The following is a 17,858-nucleotide window of genomic DNA, read 5'->3' as shown; positions in this document are numbered from 1 at the left end:
GTTTAAAGAATTGTGAGGTTAAAGCCACTATGGGTGCAAGAGGTCTCACATTTTAATTAAGTTAAAGAAATGAATAAGCGAGCAAAATGATCAAATGTTTGACTTCTGTGCATGTATCCAAAGTGTCCTCCATCCCCTTGACTGAGATGCTTTTCAGTCTGATGGTGCCCTACAGCTGGAGCTAATGAGAACTTTCACTGCATCTCATTTATGCCACTTAAGCATCTACTAAGTGATCTCTTCAAATTCAACACTAAGAGGGTTTTAGACACCCATTTAACACTCAGAAGTGGAGTTTTGCCACCTCACCAGGTGCTGGAGAACTCAGGAAGAAACTTTAAGTGTCTCACCATATAGTATCCAGGTAGTAATCTCTGGAGAAACTTGGCCTCTTTGTGCTGGACGGTTTTAATGATGAACTCGTCATCGCTGGTTAGGTAGAATAGAGAGCCGCTGGCCCCCGGATTGGTCAGCTCAATTAGAGGCTCATTTACGAGGGAGTACTGAGGAAGGAAAAACATACACAAAACGGTTTAATATTTTACATGAAACAGAGGTTAAACTTCTAGGAAACAGCTCCACTTGGAACACATCCAGACATCACTAAACACATACACTATTATACAGAAGAAGAAAAAATACACTATTTAAAGTTTATATGGAAAACATGATAAAATAAAGATTCTACACCACAGGCATCTTTTGTTTATTTAGTGCTGGAAGAACAGTGTGTAGCAAATCTTTACAGGCCTTGGGGTATTTACAGTAAGTTGGTTATATAAGAGCAACTAGTTTTTTTTTTTTTATTTGTTTTGTTTTAGTGGCTTCTTTTACACCATGTGGGCAAAATTATGTAGGCACCCAAACAAAGTAAGAATACACCCGGATGTTACATTGATATGTGATTGCTAAACATAATTCCAAAATCGTCAATATGCAGCTATAATAGCTGTGAATGCTTTTCACGCATTCTGGTGCCTTGCTGCAGCCACAAGAGCATCAATGAGGTAAGACACTGATGTTAGGCGATAAGGTCCGGCCTGTTAAAATGAACCCCCAAAGTGTGAGATGGGGTTTAGGTCAAGGCTCTGTGCAGGCCAGTCTAGTTTTTCCACATCAAACTCAGAAAACCATTTCTTTATGGATCTGGCTCCGTGCATAGGGGCTCTGTGATGTTGAAACAGGAATGGGCCTTCCACAAACTTTTGTCACAAAGTTGGAAGTACACAGTTAAAATATCATTATATGCTGCAGCATTGAGATTTCCTTTAATCATTAAAACCATAATTAAAGCCCCAGAGCAAAAAGTCCATGACTATCTACATACTTTTGACCATATATTGTACATTACCAGCATGTCAATGAAAGTGGATCTCTCTCAACCTTATTTTAATTGTTCAAACACACTCTGCTGAGTTAACGGCAGAAATACCAGATCTGGATCACATGAGCTCAAAACTGTCTGCCAAACTTTAATAAAGTCTACAGACATTTGACTCTTGTGCCTGACAAACAGCCCAACTGTCCACTAACGTGGACAGAAACAAAAGCTCCTCAGCCAAAGGATAATACGGAGCAATTACTGCTTGTGCTGAATCTAAAAAAAAAATGAGGGCTGATAACTGAAGACCAATGTTAGATGTTAATCGGTGTGTTATGAGAACAACATGTTCAGAGAGGAGAAATACTGGAGGCATCCGCTCTACCTCTCCAGAGACTCTTCTACGATGACCTACTGCAGTCACGTTGAGTTACAAGCACAAACACATCTGAGGTTCATTGCATTTGCATTCATGATACTGTGTGTGTGTGTGTGTGTGTGTGTGTGTGTGTGTTCTCTCTTTTAATTAGACTCCACTGTGGGGCCCTAGTCGGAATGAATTCACCATCACCTCAAGGGCATCAATCAAGAGTAAATCCTCTAAGCTGCTGTGCTTTGTGCCATCCTTCTAAGTCACATTTCGTCTCTGTCTCTCTTCCAGAGCCTTTTGTCTTTCACTTATGCAGAAATTAATTTGGCATCCAAAAACAACAACAATACAGCTGATGGGGTTTTGAAAGGCTTGGAGGTAGACAGAAATAGGAAAACGGCAACATAACACGATAAAGCCCAAACAAGATTACACAATATCTAATTTTGCTCTGAGCAAGAACCGTACGTGCAGAGTAGGGATGAATATGGCAACAAGGTATACACTTTGATGAGCAGCAAATTAAACAAACATACAGGAAAGCATGTAGAGCACATAAACAAGGGCTTCGACAGAGGTGTTTGAACACGGCCCGTGAGTGATATTAGACATCCAAGGTTTTAGTCTGAGAATATTTTTACAGACTGAAACATGATTCACCAAAATGTTTCTGTTGAAAAAGTCCATGAGAATCTCTTTAAAAACATGACTCTATTTCTCTTTATCTATTTTTCAGTCTGTGTTTGTGTCTTAATGTGCTGGGAAATCACAGAATCAACTGCTGATTTCATTCAGCACTGGGAGCTGGTTAAAGGTGTCGTAATGAGGGCGCGCTCCGTTAGCTCAGTCATTAGCTCCAATATCTGTTGTGTTGTGTTTTGCCTCAACTTCATCCTCCCATCTTGTCTTTCCCCTGCACAGATGGTGTGTGGCATTACCCGCCCACTGCTCAATAAAATACACGTTGAATTCTGTCACATTTAGGTACACACTGTGGTGGAAGATTAGTATTCAGGCAATGGGAAGTAATTCAGGAGAAAGACAACCAGGAGGTCATTGTCTCTTGTTTATGGGAGTAATAGTCGTTTTTCTATTTGTGTTTTGCACACATAGACGCAATGAAACAAAATCAGATTCAACTGTTCATGAGGACAAATAACTACTGAGCAAACTACTGGGGTGGCCTGATGCCCTAACAAAATGATGTGTTTGTACATACATACATACATACATACATATGTATGTGTATGTATGTACTGTATGTATGTATATACATGAGCAGGCTCTCTCCCAATGGGTCAGAGGGCTGTTCAGGCTGGGCAAAGGGGCAACAGAGCATGACCAACAGCCAGCTTCCTCCCCAGGGCCTGGGCGCGGCTAAAGGAGGGTAATCACTGTCTCCATAACAAAACAACATAAACAACACTGCTACCAAAATTTGGAAAAAAAAGTAGGAACATTTCAAAAATGGTCTGACCATGGTACCATTACTTTCTCCCTCTCTCTTTTTTTCTTTATCTTTTAAACCTCTCCCCCTATGGCTCCTCTACACTCACAAAGACACACTCACACACACACAAGAACCCTACACAACAGATACAAACACCCCACACCATAAGATATAATGTTTCGTGTTGCCCCGTCATGTTAACAATATCATGTCACCCCATGTATTATGTCCTGTTTGCTTTAGTCTCACCTGTCATGTCTTGCTTCACTATATTTAAAAAAAAATAAAAAATTAGAAAACAAAACTACTATCAGAAATAAAGTGTGTGTGGTTCAGCATAGAGTATTTGCTTGCACCAGAGAGGTTTTCAACAATGTTGTTGGAGACACACTGATAGATAGAACTGCTAGCGCAATAGGGAAATACGCTTATTCACGTTCTTATGGAGAGCTAGATAAGATGATTGATACCGCTCTCATATCTGTCCACTAGATATAAAGCTACAGCCAGCTGGCAGTTAGCTTAGCTTAGCATAAAGACTGAAAACAGGGTATGACAGCTAGCCTGGCTTTGTCTGAAGACGACGAAATCCGGATATTAGCTCCTCTAAAAGCTCACTGACTAACACGTTTTTGTTTGTGTAATTCATACAAAAACGGGAGTGTAAAAAACATAATTTGTTGTTTTACGTGGGGTTATGTGTAGGGCTATTTCTTGGCAGTGACTTCTGGGCCAGGCAACAAGCTGAGAAGTCACTGTGAATAAGCGTGTTTCCCAAAATATCAAACTTTAATTTCTTTATAATTCCTTCAAGTCGTTTTTTCGGGGTAACCCCCTTAACATATAGCGGGTACATTTGATCTCATGTTTCATAGTGACTTATTTTAGGTATACGATTTGTATGCTTGATTTGACCCTTCCTCCACACATGCATGACATTTTGCAAATTAGTTGGTACGAAGCACAATAACTGCATTTAAGGACTGGATTATGAGTTTATGATTGGATTATGATGTGAAGGTGGAACAAATAATAACCAGTTATGTCTCAGCCAGGTTTTAGTCTTACCAGGTAATCGTCTGGTTTGATGCCGAACAGATCCCTGAAGTAGCGAAAGGCCAGCGGGGCGTAGGTCTTGAAGCGAAAGTCAGGATAGTGATGTGCTGGGGTCAAGTTGCTTCCCTCACTGGGATGTGTGATGAATAACCAAGCATGCCAGGAAACAAAAACATATAATGGTGCATTAGGGGGGATAAAGAAAACCTGTAACATTATATCATATGTCATTCTCAAACCAAGGTCACACAGAGGCAGCACCAGGGAGAAAGACGCCTAATCTTTGTGCCTGGGCTATTGACTTTCTTGTAATGTGCTCCACCCATGCATGAACGGGCTTCAGTTAAGTTATCCTTGGGAACTCAAATTCACCAGCATTGTGTTGGAAAGCTGGCCCGTATAGAGTTATTCGCCTGGAGACTGAAGGTGGCTCTGATTACTGCATCCAAACAATACCACAGAACACATGAGCTTTGACTGAAGGGGAGAAAGGGAAAATGTAAAAATAAAAAAACAACACACAAATAACCTACATTTTTTGTTGTTGATTTCACTGGGCTGTGAAACCTGACATTCTCAGATGGGCTTTGACAAGGACAAGCCTGTTTTGTAACCTGTGTCCCAGCGCTGACACCACCACACAGGAGTAAGTACGTCTGATAAGGTTAGCATGAGTCATCCATCGAGTCTTTCATCACATAAACTCATTGAAATCAATCACACTGACCGTAAATCTACAAGACGTAGGTTAAAAAAGGGTTGTGCTTTCCAAAGCGCCTCTAAATCTGGTTAATATTCTGAGTACTTGGATGGTTTTCTGGGTGAAGAGGCTACCATGTTGTTGTTTTGTGCTGCTGCTATATCGGTAATGGGATACAGCAACAGCAAGGCCCTGCTGTGTAACACGATACCTGTGATTACACTTCAATGAAATCTGAACGCTCTGTTTAGTGTGACAACAACAATTATCTATCATCAATGACTGACAGTCTATGAGTCTGTAACATACGCCTCGCATGGAAACCATTTAACAACACACAGCACCTGGAAATGTTTCATTCAATCTAATCAGAGAGCCATCTGTGTGTGTGTGTGTGTGTGTGTGTGTGTGTGTGTGTGTGTGTGTGTGTGTGTGTGTGTGTGTGTGTGTGTGTGTGCGTGTGTGTGTGTGTGTGTGCCTCGTAAAAGATGTGCTGGTTGTTGTGCATGCACTGAGAAACAAAAAACTGTGTGTGTGTGTGTGTGTGTGTGTGTGTGTGTGTGTGTGTGTGTGTGTGTGTGTGTGTGTGTGTGTGTCTGCGTGCATGCTTGTGTGGGAGTCAAAGCGGTCTGCAACATCTCCAATCATCCAAAACTAGACTGACAGGACAAACAACAGTGAAAAACCCTCCAGAGAGGAGCAACAACAAGAGGAAGAAGAGTGGTGAGTGGAAGATAAAAGCATCCGAGAGCCGTCTCCGTACTCAGCCGCTCTCTCAGGATACTGTCAGTGAAAAGAAAGAGAGGGGTTTGTGTTTGTGTGCAATTACAGAACAGAACAGAAACACTTGGAGACAGTAAAGAGAATAAAGAGGGAAACGGTTATGTCACATGCCAGATATAAGACATCTCTTCCTGCTGATTATGTTTTTCTTGTTGTGGCTTCTGTAATTTATATTTTCCTAACCATGTAGTCCTGATCTTTTTTATTTCAGGTGGCTGACCCTGAAGATTACTCCACCTTTTGTTTTATTTCACCCGTATGTGAAAAGGATTGACATTGCGGAGTGCAGATTGAGGCTGATGTAATAGACTCGCTTGAAACTATTGATGTTTTGTACTTCACTATCTCAGCAAAGCAACAGCAGGTTTTTTTTAAACACTCATCACTGTAGGCACGGAAACAAAGAGTAATGTTTGGATTTGGTTGCCCAGCAGTAAAATGTCTATGTGCGTGCCAAGACCAGGTTTGCATGAAACATAATGAGTTTGCATATCCTGGTGCAGCATCTCAAAAGTAAACCACAAACTATTTCCTGGTAGGACTACAATTCTCTTCCTGAAGCTTGAATGATCCTAGTGAACACATTTAGCATTTAGCGTTTTTCAGCAATGTTTTTTTTATACAAATCCTAATTTTTAAATAAAAAACAATCCATATAGCTAACACCAAATGATAACATCCTCTAAACTGACTGTATTTTCTACTGTGTTATTAGGTGGCATTGTGATTAATTGTAAAAACAAAAAAAACAAAAACTAAATAGATACAGTATGTCTGAGCATCAACTGTGCATTAATGCATGTGTGAATACCTAAGTCACTAAATCCCACTTTTAAAGAAGTGCTGGGTCTGTTTTGGATTATGTCAAAAGTCTCTTTAAGCTGATGATGTGATTGTGAAGACAGCCTGAGACGACCGAGCGGCCACACTGACATATGTTTTGCACTGTGGCAGTAAGAGGCACACAGTAAGCTGATTTCACAGTTCTTCACATAATCCACTAGAATAGTTTTATCCCTGCATCATGACTTAGACTAGCAAAATTCACTGTTGATAAACGATGACGGTGGCAGTTTGTGGAAGCAGCATCATTTCTTTGGACTGGATGTCCAGTGCCGGCAGTTTCTACTGAGCATGATTAAGAATAGTTTATTAAATGTCTTTAATACAAAACCCAGACATATAATATTTGAGCAGGCAGACACTCTTCAGTCGCTTTCCATTCATTCACTTTGCAGAGTCAGAAAACTGTCACAGCCAAAGAGCAGCCTGTTACCACCTACAAATAATCTGTTTTTTTAATGAAACAGTCCTCATTTCACTGGCTCTTGTAGACCAATAACCTTGAGCTTATGCAAAAGAAAATTTTAGAAGATGTCTTCCGGTGTATAGAAGCTGTGTGCGCAAGTATGAAGGTATGTATACATGTCTGTGTGGGTTGACGCTACATAACACTGACCTGGGAAGAAAGACACTCTCCACCACATAGAAGTCTTGCATAAGCACATCTCTGTCAGGCTTGGAGGTGAGGTTGCCCACTGTATAGCCAATACCGAGCTGAATGGCCCCCTTCAAGGCCGATGACGTTGTCTAGATAGGAACATAGAAGAGAAAACATTCCATTAGTCAGGCTATTATATCATACTGTCACTGCAATCCCCATTACATACACGATTAGATATACATGTGAATGATTCAGGCCGCAAATTGCAAATAAGAACTTGTTCTTAATTACTTTTTTAATGATAAAAAAATAAAGGTGAAATATAAAAAAGATTGAAAAATAAAATAAAAAAAAGCCCGAAAGCAATAACCCTTCTGTTCGAGCCATTTTCATATTTCATTTAAAGACTTTAGTTTAATATAACAAATTATTTTCACAATTCAAACTTTGGCATACATGTAGTAGATGGCATCAGAATCAAGAAATCAGGCCGTACATTGAGACATTAAAGTACATGACTTTTGTACTGTATAGTACAATTTTGTAGTATAACTTCCACACACTAAATACATTAAAACCCCAAAAAGGCCGGGAAATAAACACACTAGTTGCGTGGGTAGCCACCAGAAAAAGACCTTTTTAGTCCCAACCTGAACAGTGGTAGCCACTGTGGAGAGCCTTGTAATGTGACATCTTAAGAAATGCTGCCATAAGCAGTGACGTTTAAAGTTTAAAAAAAAAAAGAGGAAAAAAAACAAGTGTGACCAGCACTTGACTGATCTCTGGCAGCCGGCCCTGGCAGGGTTCAGGACATTTTGTGCTGTAGAAGGACATTTATAAGGACTCATGTGACTCACAGGCTCAGAAGTAAAGACCTTTTGGACTTGTTGGCTCTAAACAGCGGCATTCCAAAATAAATGTTGTGCAAACAGGTTAACATTCGTCTTAAGAGGCAAATAAAACCAAACGCAGTGAAGCTCTTGTATGAATAGTCATACTTTTACCTTTTTGTATGTTTTCTCTCTGCTTGTGCTCCAAGGCCCTCCCATCCCATTTTCTGTTGTGGTTGACATCTGAAAGAGACGCAAAGAACTGAAATAAAGTTGTGATAAAGTAAAATTACTGTTCTAATTCCACAACATAAAATTGGCATTTCCATTATAAATGTGGTCTATAAAAAATCAATAGCACAAACTTACCTTGCCTAATGAAAAGCGGTGCCCGACAAAACAGCAATCAGGGCGACATCTCTTGATTGTCAGCTTGAGCAAACATGAGAAGGTTTGGATCCGTCAGCGGACCCTCTGAAAGAGAACAGACGCACAAAGAGTTAATAACACAATAAAAACGGGAGGGGGGGGAAACGCTCACAGCCTCCAATGTGCTCCAAGTTAAGATGTGACTGAGGATGGGATGGAACATGTTGACCAGCAAAGACTCCTTGATAAGCTGCGATATGTTTGAGGCCACTTTAATGCCATCACTCTCCTGTTAATCTCTGCCTGATTGGAGAGGCAATTTAGTCTATTTCTAAACTCATTGTTGAACTCCAGCAAGAGATTTCTGCTTTGACACTCACTCATGAAATGTTTATTCATGGGTGTGCAGTAACCATCCCAACTCTTTTTATTAGTCTTGTTTTGTAGAACAATACAATCCTGATTGTCAATTTAGCTGTCGCTTCAAAAATCACACTATGCAGATGTATGAAACACACTATACAGTACTAAAACATTTACTGGCACCTCCCTCCTTCCTCCTCTTCTCTAACTTCTTTTTTTGGTAATTTCTTCCATATTCCAGGCCATGTGTGTGCATTGGATAAGTAACACCTCATAAAGAAGCAGAGCTGCAGAGTGTGTATGTATGAGGTGTAGCCCTGGGGCTGAACGCAATCTGCTGGCGCTGGCCAGCACACAGCACAACCAATTCCTTACTGAGCCACAAAAACATTTCCTCATATGTTCTGCATGAATTTGACTGCACCACTCCCGGTCACTCTCATTCCTTCCCTCATTACTATTTTTGTGTGCGCTTTCCTCCTGTTTCACTCCTTCACTCTCCAGAGAAAAGGCACATGTGACACAAGTCAATGACACTGTGTCATAAGTGTGTGTCCTCTGAGTGAGTGGGAAAAACATGGACACAGACAAGGAGTAGTGGCTTAATAGAAACACCGGGAGAATTTGGACTTTGTCTGATAAGCTCTGGCAAGCCTGCAGTCTACGCCCCACCTACATATAAATGCACCTGCAGTTCTCAGAGCCATAAGTCAAATGTCTTTCTGCTTCATCAGTGGCGCCATGTCCTCCAGATACCTGCTTGGTGAGCAGCAACACATCAAATCAGAATCTATCACAGAATATAAACACACTATGAAACACTTATATTTTAAAAGTCTTACTACCAGCTACACTACTACTATAACTAAGTTACAATGCTGCAGGGTGCAATACTCCAAATATAAATATATAAAAGCACCAAATATGTTGTAGCCATGTTTAAAAATAGTCTTCACAAGGAGAATTGTGTCTTCAGATAAATACACACACACACATTTGAAAAAAAAGTTATCTCCAAACTCTTATCTCCAGACTGAGTCCTTATCTGTGCACGAGCTATTGTGTTGCTAAAAACAAAGAGGCAACACCAATGGTGGTGCATTCTATCTGTAAGCACCCCTCTCAACTACAGATATTTGTTTTTGTTTATTTATACCTTCTCTATCGCCTTAAAAATAATATTCAGTCTTTTGTGTTCCCCTCTTCGGAAGGAACACAAACACATATGGTCACATGAAACTTGTTAGCTCATCCTGAGTGAAAAGATCATGTTTGCCGCATGACATTGTGTGACTGGAACTGAGGCAAAAGCGTGTTCTTTACAAAACAAAGTACCGTTATCAATCATTAGCTGTGTCATCAGAAATGAATCAGAATACTCTTCAACACTTTGCAATGAGATGCTGATCCACCTGAGCCATCATACTGTATGATTGGCTGCATGCGCTGAACCCGAGGAATGTTAATGAGCCTGTCTGGCTCTCTGCTCAGTCCTGGCCTGAGTGTCAGTGAGTGTTAAAAGGGATTTTTTTGGACCCCTCTCTCTCTCTCTCACCTGACTCCACAAGCCAGCCGGTGCTCCAACAGACTGTTTCCAGAACAATCCATGAGAGGCCTGCAGCTGCAGTGAACAACAGCAGGTCCGTTGTTTAACTCTCAACAAAAGAGAGGCAGACAGTTGGTTGGATATGTGGATGAAAATAAATGCAGTATAAACGTTGTATCTTTTCCACTGTCATACACTCCCATTGCAAATACCATGGGCATACAGAAGTATAACAAGGAAAAAAAGTGAACACATGTATACTGTTACACATATGTAAAATGATGCCTTGTTGTAAGTATCAAATACATTACTGCAAGCTATAAATACAAAAGTAGATCACTGTCAAATCAATGCCTCTGGCAGATTGTGAATGTTTTGTGGTCTTGATGAGGACCAACTGGGTAACATTATACAACTGATCAATAAAAAGGAGACTCCATACTTGAAAGTCTAAATCTGGATGAAAACCACTTAGAACTGGCCTGTGTTAAGGGGTTGAGTTGTGGCTTGTTTGTGTGCCTTTGTGAAAGTCATGCAAGATCATGAAAGACTTCATACGTCATGGTAAAACTGTGCAACACTATGTCTGCACAATTGTGACCAGAGACAAATTTTGATGAAATAAGGACAAACACACTTTGTGTCAACTGCCATTTCACACAATTGTCAAGTTTGGAATTCACGTAAAAACACATACACTGTACACAGATAAAGCAACTGTCCAGTACAAATGTAAAAGACGAAGCTGTTGACAAACTCATCACAGTTCTTCCTGTGACTGTGTCTTTGTCCCAAAAAACCCAAGACTTGGTCAACTTTATCTTTCCTACTTATGAAGCACTTTGTGGCTTCTGCTCTTAAAATGTGCCATATAAATAAACTTTACTTACTTAGCTCTTCTCTCCGTCAGTCTCTGTTCCTAAACAACTCTCTTCCTGCTCGTTCACACGCCCTTGTCAGAAACTCACCCTTCAAACAAACACACTTGAGTGCTTGATCAAACACTGGCTTGCATGCAATATCTCCTCCATGGTTTCAGGGACATTGCCAAGGGTGCCAGTCAGCCCCAGTGGAAGTCAAATAGTCAGTCTGTAGCCAAGCAGTCCTGGCAAGAAAAATACGTTGCTGAGAGCAGACATGGGCCGTCTGGTATGATGAGAATGTAGATCCAATGCATCTGAACTGACAAAATGTCTAAGTAGCTGTGGTAATATTGCCTCCCTAGTCTCAGTAAGCAAGCTAATGATAATAGTAATGAAGGCAGGAATCAGAAAGCTCCATCAACCAGTCACCAGCCATGCTAGACACTTGTTTTATATATATATATATATATATATATATATATATATATATATATATAGTATAATGTATCTCTTCCTATAGGGAGACCTGGTTCTTTGCAATAAGTGACAAAAATTGAACAGTAATTTCCACAGTAGAGCACTACCATTCAACCGACTAGCTGATCATGACATTATGGCTGAGAGGTATTCAGTCAAGATGGCTTCTACAGTTTCTATCACCAGGACACATATACTACATATAGGTTTATTTTGGCTCTGCTTTGCTTTGGTCCCCAGATACTATTGGATTACTGCATCAGATTGGAGACATAATGGAGAATCAATAGCAGACCAGCAATGCATAGCGCTTAGCACTGGTCTGCTGGGCCTTCATGACCTTCACAATCCCTGACTGTGAGATGTTAGATAAGCACAGATATCTGGATTTGGATGGATACAATCAAGAAGATGCATGGGGAGTCAGCTTAGCTCGGCCTGCAGGGGATCGGCTTCATCAACTTAACTGCTCTGATCCTTGACTACGGCTCACAGAAACTCCACCAAAGCAATATTTAACTCAGAAAACTTGTTCAATTGTGCATTGTTGTTGGCATTTTTTAATCAAATCTCTTTTCAGTAACCCAAAGTACTCAATATTTTAGGATCACGGACAACATGATAAAAATACATTGAAATAAAGTGTTAACTAACAGATTAAAGGAAATACCAAATTTCTCAAAAGTACTGTATGTCACAAGGCTGAATGGTGTGGAGCAGTACTCATTATCTTTTTGACGCCGTGTGTAAACACTTGTTCGCTGTTTGGTGTGTCAGTGTGATAACATAATTGGCTTAGTTACCCCAACCGTGTATAAAAGAAAAAGGAATCACGCAGCTGGGAAACAAACATCTAATGTGTGGGCTCCCCACCACTAGCCAAGCAGAAATTGTCGTATAAATGACAAACAAATGACATGTAGTCCTCCACCACCTCAAAAACATTCAGATGTATCCTCTGGCTGTTAGATATTTCAACAATGACTGTGTTTTGCTCACAGACAAATAGTGAGACGGGCGGAGGAGTAGAAAATGCTTGGTGGGGGACAGACAGAGTGAGGGAGATGGAAAAGAGAATAACATTGTTATTGTGAAATGTTCAGTTAGTCAGAAATATCTGCTAATCAATGTCAAATAGATAAAAACACACACCCAATGCTCTGGTTCCACCCACTTCAAAAACACAAATACAAAGAGCATAAAATGTACAGTTTCAACCTGTACATGTGCAAACATACGGGTTTAGTGGCCCTGTAAACGTAGCCACACATTTTATACTGTGCACACGCCTTGTCTGTTTTCTCTCCATGGCTAGTCCCCACACCAAGTGAAGCAGTAAAACAGCAGGCATGTATTATTTTGGAGTGTTTTTGGTGCGTTCTGTTCCATATTTCACTGTATCCTCTAGGGGTGTGTTTGTTTTCATCATCCCTCTGAGGGACAAGCTGTGCTGTGTGTATGTGTGTGTGTGTGTGTGTGTGTGTGTGTGTGTGTGTGTGTGTGTGTGTGTGTGTGTGTGTGTGTGTGTGTGTTTGTGTGTGTGTGTGTGTGTGTGTAGAATATATGTATATAAACAAAACAAACAATCACACTGGCAGCCCATGTGGATTAGTTGAATTAACATGGAGACAATTTATATTGCTATTATTACTAGTGAGCCAAAAATTTAAGTTTGGCCAAAGGGCAGTGCCAAATTAAAAAAGACTACTGCCAAATCAAAAGGGTTTATCCTAATCAAGGTTCTATATAACTAAAGATAGCAAATTACACAACCTGTTTTAAAGTGTAGTAAAATGGATGAAAAGTTATATTTGCATAATTTCTCTGTGTTTTCTTTTATTTACACAGCTAAAAGCCATATTTAGCATTACGAAAATTAGCTTTGTTAGGGCGATCGCGAACATTAGTTGACCTTAGCTTATCTGTGTCATCAGATCTCACGAGAGTTTGCTGCTGAGACAGAAACAGGTCTCGAACAAAGTTAATTTTCTCCTGATTTAGCCGTCTGAAAATTTGCCATTTTAGTGTCAAAATGTTCGGGAGATGTGGCTTGTGGCTTGTGAAAAGTGGGTGCACTTTGGTGACTATGGGGAGAAATAATCGTTCATAATCTGTGTTCACGTTCACTTCTCCCATTGGAATCAATACACTCAGGACCTGCCGTCTCCTAATGAGGCATGGCAGTGGTGAAAACAACGTGCCAGATACAGGAAATTACTCTAAATTGCGGCGTCTCGGTTATAAGCCGTCTCTGTCCTAATGTTTAGCATGTAACATTCAGTGTGTCGTCATCCCATTAGTGTGCTACCATATTTTGGCACTTTGGTCATTCATTTCAGCTGCATCTTGTCATGAAAGTGTAACTGGACAATGTTGTACAAACAGACAAACCGTCAACAGAGCTAGCGTGGCTAAAAATACAGTGATCTGTCTTAACAACATGGTGCTGCAAGGCAAAGCATTGCATAAGTGCAATGGGAGCTCTTTACAATGAGAAAAGCTACTGTCTCTGATGCATCATCGAACAGTGCAGAGTGTACAACAACATACATTTGAATACTTGTTTTAGTCGGCTCAACAATGTGAGATATACCAATGGCCACTATCACCAACTAGTAAATGCCACTATCACCAACTAAATGTACATTTTAACTATTGACGAATTTGACCTTTTGGCAACAGCAAAAAAGGAGAAACAATAGGGGGGGCTCTATGACCTTTCAGATGTGACATAAAAAAAAGAAAAAATGAGCTAGACAGAGAAAGGGAATGAAAATGACAGAGAAGGAAGACAATGGGAGAGAATAACAGAGAGAGGGTACAAAAGGTGTTGATGGGTAGACTGGGTAAACCCAGCCTGATCTGCCGGCGATTTGATTTCGCCCTGCAGCTCAGGTTGAAAACCTGTACGTTTATCTATCCTGCTTCCGTTACAATTTTGTGGGGACCAATCACAAACTGGCTTATCCACCTGGCGCGCTATTGGCGGGTTTAACACGATGGCGATAGAGAAGCGACCAAGCAGCTTATTGTTTACATTCAACATAGCAGCCACTGAAGCGCAGCAACCCGTTGATGCCGTTGTCGCTGCTACGTCACCCGGATCGTTGGTCTGATTGGTTGAAGGACTATCCAATTGCGTACAGAGTCATTTGAACTATGCCCGTTGATCATGCCTCTTGTGCAGTAGAAAATACAGAGCAGACTTAATCTTAAAAGATTGAGCTTGGTCTGCTGATAGCCAGACTAGTGGATGGGTGCTTCTCTCGTGATTTAACAGCATTGTGCAAACAAGACCACGTCAAGTTCTATTCTAAGCAAATCAATTTTCCCAGCAGGACACAAAAGAAAAGAAAAAGCACAATCAATGCAAACACAAGTACATAATTGCACGATATAGAGCAATAGAATGAAGACAACATGACCACATGAACCTTAGGGAGAGGACTCGGCCTGTATTTGTAATTCAGAGTGCCTCACTCTAGTTCCACTCTGCATGAAAAGCAGTGAGGAGGAGGTCACCCACTGTGTCCAGAGAATCACATGATTCAACTGAGGGAATGGGGGGGGGGAGGTAACATAGAGATGGGTATATGGAGGGAAAACAGAGACCATGTTCTCTAAAGACACAGAGGCAGGGAGAGGCAGCGCTAATGGAGCGATACACTACAGCTCTACACTCTTTCAGAAAAGGACTTATTACAGCACGCTTACTATTCAACCACCAGTGATATCTACGTAAGCTAGCCTCCGCTCCTGACATGCCCAACAGCCAAGCCCAGCTTAGTTGTACTCAGCCCTGCCCTGGAGTCCAAAGTCCTCTTACTCTTCTTTAAGTGGCAAGGGTAACAGGCAGGTTTATTATTTACATATCACTGTGGGAACAAAGAACTGTGTTTATTATTCTCAGGAGTGATCAATCGTGGGGGTAAAAGGGGATAAGATTACCCTGCAATACTTGGAATTTCATGTTCTGCATTCTTTAAGTCTTTTATCCCACATGTTGTCTTCATCCAGTTATATATGTCTTGCTGTCCAACCCTTTCATTTATCAACTCTCCTCTACTCTCTCCTTCTCTCCTACCACTCTCTCACTCCAGCACCCTATGGTCCCCTGAGTGGGCCTCTGCAAGCCTTGTCATTACCAGGGCAGGGAAGTAGGAGGGGTAGCATGGAGTGCTCAGCAGGGCCAAAACAACAACAACAAGTAACAACAACAAACACCACAACCTCCGAAGAATCTGAATTCCTACGGGGCTGCCAACCTATCGCTCTGCCTGCAACCCTCCAACCAACCAATCGTTATTAAGAGGAGCACAATTATCAGCCAATTAACGCTGCAGTCCTCCTTTTTTATCCTTTCAAAAGTTTGTGCCGATATGCTGAGGGGGCCAGGGAGGGGGAAATTCCCTTTTAGAGGTCATTTAGATCAAAGCGATAATACTGCATCCAGATTCACCTGCTGCAAAGTAAATGAAGGAGATTTTTAACAGACCCTTACTGACTCTTCCCAAGATTAACATATCTTCATACAAAATGAATTTAGGGAAGCCAGTGTAGCAGAAACATGGCTTTGAATGATGAATATGTGTCAGGTCACATCTACAAGAATTATAAGGTGCTGTGAATGAGGATTGTTGTGACAATCTTCACTCTTAAAGGGGCATTCCAGTGATTTTGTATAGCTGGGGGACGTTTGAGAGACCAATAAGAAGAATATTCAAAATCTGTAACAGAGGCTGAGATATTCTGGCTTTTGGTCCCCAGAATGGGTTGAGCATCCAATCTTAAAATTCCCAACATGCAACTCAATAGTGTAATAAGATAATCCCTACTTGGTGACTGACCCAAGTCTTTTAAACTCCCCACCTCCAGTTTTTAACGCAGATTTTGTTATAGATTTGTAAGTCTCAAAGCCCAAGCCAAGATATTTTCCCAAACTGACGAAAGCTCCTCCAGAGCCATAGAAGACATTGCACAAATGTGTTCAGTTACTCTCCATGACCAGGAAAGGATCTTCATGTGTAAAATCGAGTTTTTTTCAGGAGAACCACTGACTCAAGAAAAGTTTTATATATAAAGTTTAAATAAAGGCCTTTTCAAGGATTTAACATTAAAAAGAACATTCATGTTTTGTTTTATCTACATCACCTGTGCACCTGTTTGTACGCTTTTTTTATTCAAAATGTTAAAGCTTTAAAGTTTTTTATTGCTGTCTTTTTACAAAAATTACCAATTTTGTAGTTATTATATATATAGTTATTACATGAACTAACATACTGCAGTCCTTTTTTAAGCATTTTAACATATCACACAAAAAGACTGACTTTACATTAAGGAGATGATTTTCTATTTGTTACAACTGGCATACAGTTTATGCATTTTCCATTGCTGCGGAAAAATAATGTGGAGGAGCTTTCATTTTCTAACAGATTTGATATTGTCTGGGGTAAACATTAATCTCAGTACTGTAATAAAAGACTAGATTATGAAATCCTGACTGAGTCCCGATGGCTATCAGTAGTAGGTATGTGCTGACATGAGTACATGGACGATAAAAGAGGACAATAAAACAGAGAGAGCAGCCCACTCTGTGCTTTGGATGAGGTGCAACACAACTAAACAGAGGTGTGGAGGCTAAACCTCATCCGATCAATGAGTATTTGGGTCAAACTGCCCACTGACCTGACTAGGTTTTATGCTACAAAGCACCTTCTGAATCAACACTGCTTGACAACAAATTCCAATTTTGATGAGCAATGAATCATTTAATTTATGTAGTATGACATTTATCTTCACAAATGTAGATCCTGGTCGATAATTTGAGAAGAGCAATATATATCGGGCGATATTAGCTTGTAATGCATTGCATTACAGAATCATCAAAAATAGAATTGTTGTAATTTAGAAACAGTGTCCCCATTAGTTTTTCCACTGCAGACAAGTTGATTTTTTAACTTATAAAATGTCTTGCCCGTATATCCAGTGTAATAAAAAAATTACTTACTTTATAATTTCATCAGTGTAAATTGAATACTGACATTTTACAGGCTAAATAGGCTAACAGTGCTAGATTAACCAATAAGAAAGTAATTATTAGCAACCCCTAAAGGCATCTGGCACTGACTTACTGGTGAAATAGCAAAGAAGCATAACACACAACACTCATTAACTCATCAGAAACTGCAAAGCAAACCACATGTTGTATTGATAGACAACCCACAACTGCTACAAGTTAGATCAGAGTAAACTGAAATACAATAAATAATGTCCACTATAGGAATTA

The 17,858-nt window shown here is 40.3% G+C and overlaps 1 protein-coding gene across 5 annotated transcripts in view; it reads right to left on the bottom strand.

Annotated features, from left to right (window-relative positions):
- The window catches only part of pip5k1bb (phosphatidylinositol-4-phosphate 5-kinase, type I, beta b), a 38,462-nt gene that overhangs the window by 17,208 nt on the left and 3,396 nt on the right, over nt 1-17,858 (bottom strand). For 2 of the 5 annotated variants that reach the window (XR_004106636.2, XM_031309008.2), the window contains exons 2-6: nt 8,324-8,428; nt 8,129-8,197; nt 7,140-7,270; nt 4,210-4,327; nt 351-503 (exon numbers count right to left, since the gene is read on the bottom strand). Coding sequence is in view for 4 of the 5 variants with exons in the window: in XM_031309008.2 (XP_031164868.1) it covers nt 351-503; nt 4,210-4,327; nt 7,140-7,270; nt 8,129-8,197 (471 nt within the window). In the remaining variant the exon portion in view is untranslated. Of the gene's footprint in view, nt 1-350; nt 504-4,209; nt 4,328-7,139; nt 7,271-8,128; nt 8,217-8,323; nt 8,429-10,241; nt 10,261-11,122; nt 11,143-17,858 lie in introns of those variants that run through there. The other 3 variants (XM_035993962.1, XM_031309010.2, XM_035993972.1) reach the window with 3 other exon arrangements.

This window comes from Sander lucioperca, chromosome 2, assembly GCF_008315115.2.
Source record: "Sander lucioperca isolate FBNREF2018 chromosome 2, SLUC_FBN_1.2, whole genome shotgun sequence".
Lineage (NCBI taxonomy): Eukaryota > Metazoa > Chordata > Actinopteri > Perciformes > Percidae > Sander > Sander lucioperca.
This window is presented reverse-complemented; position numbering and strand designations above follow the sequence as displayed.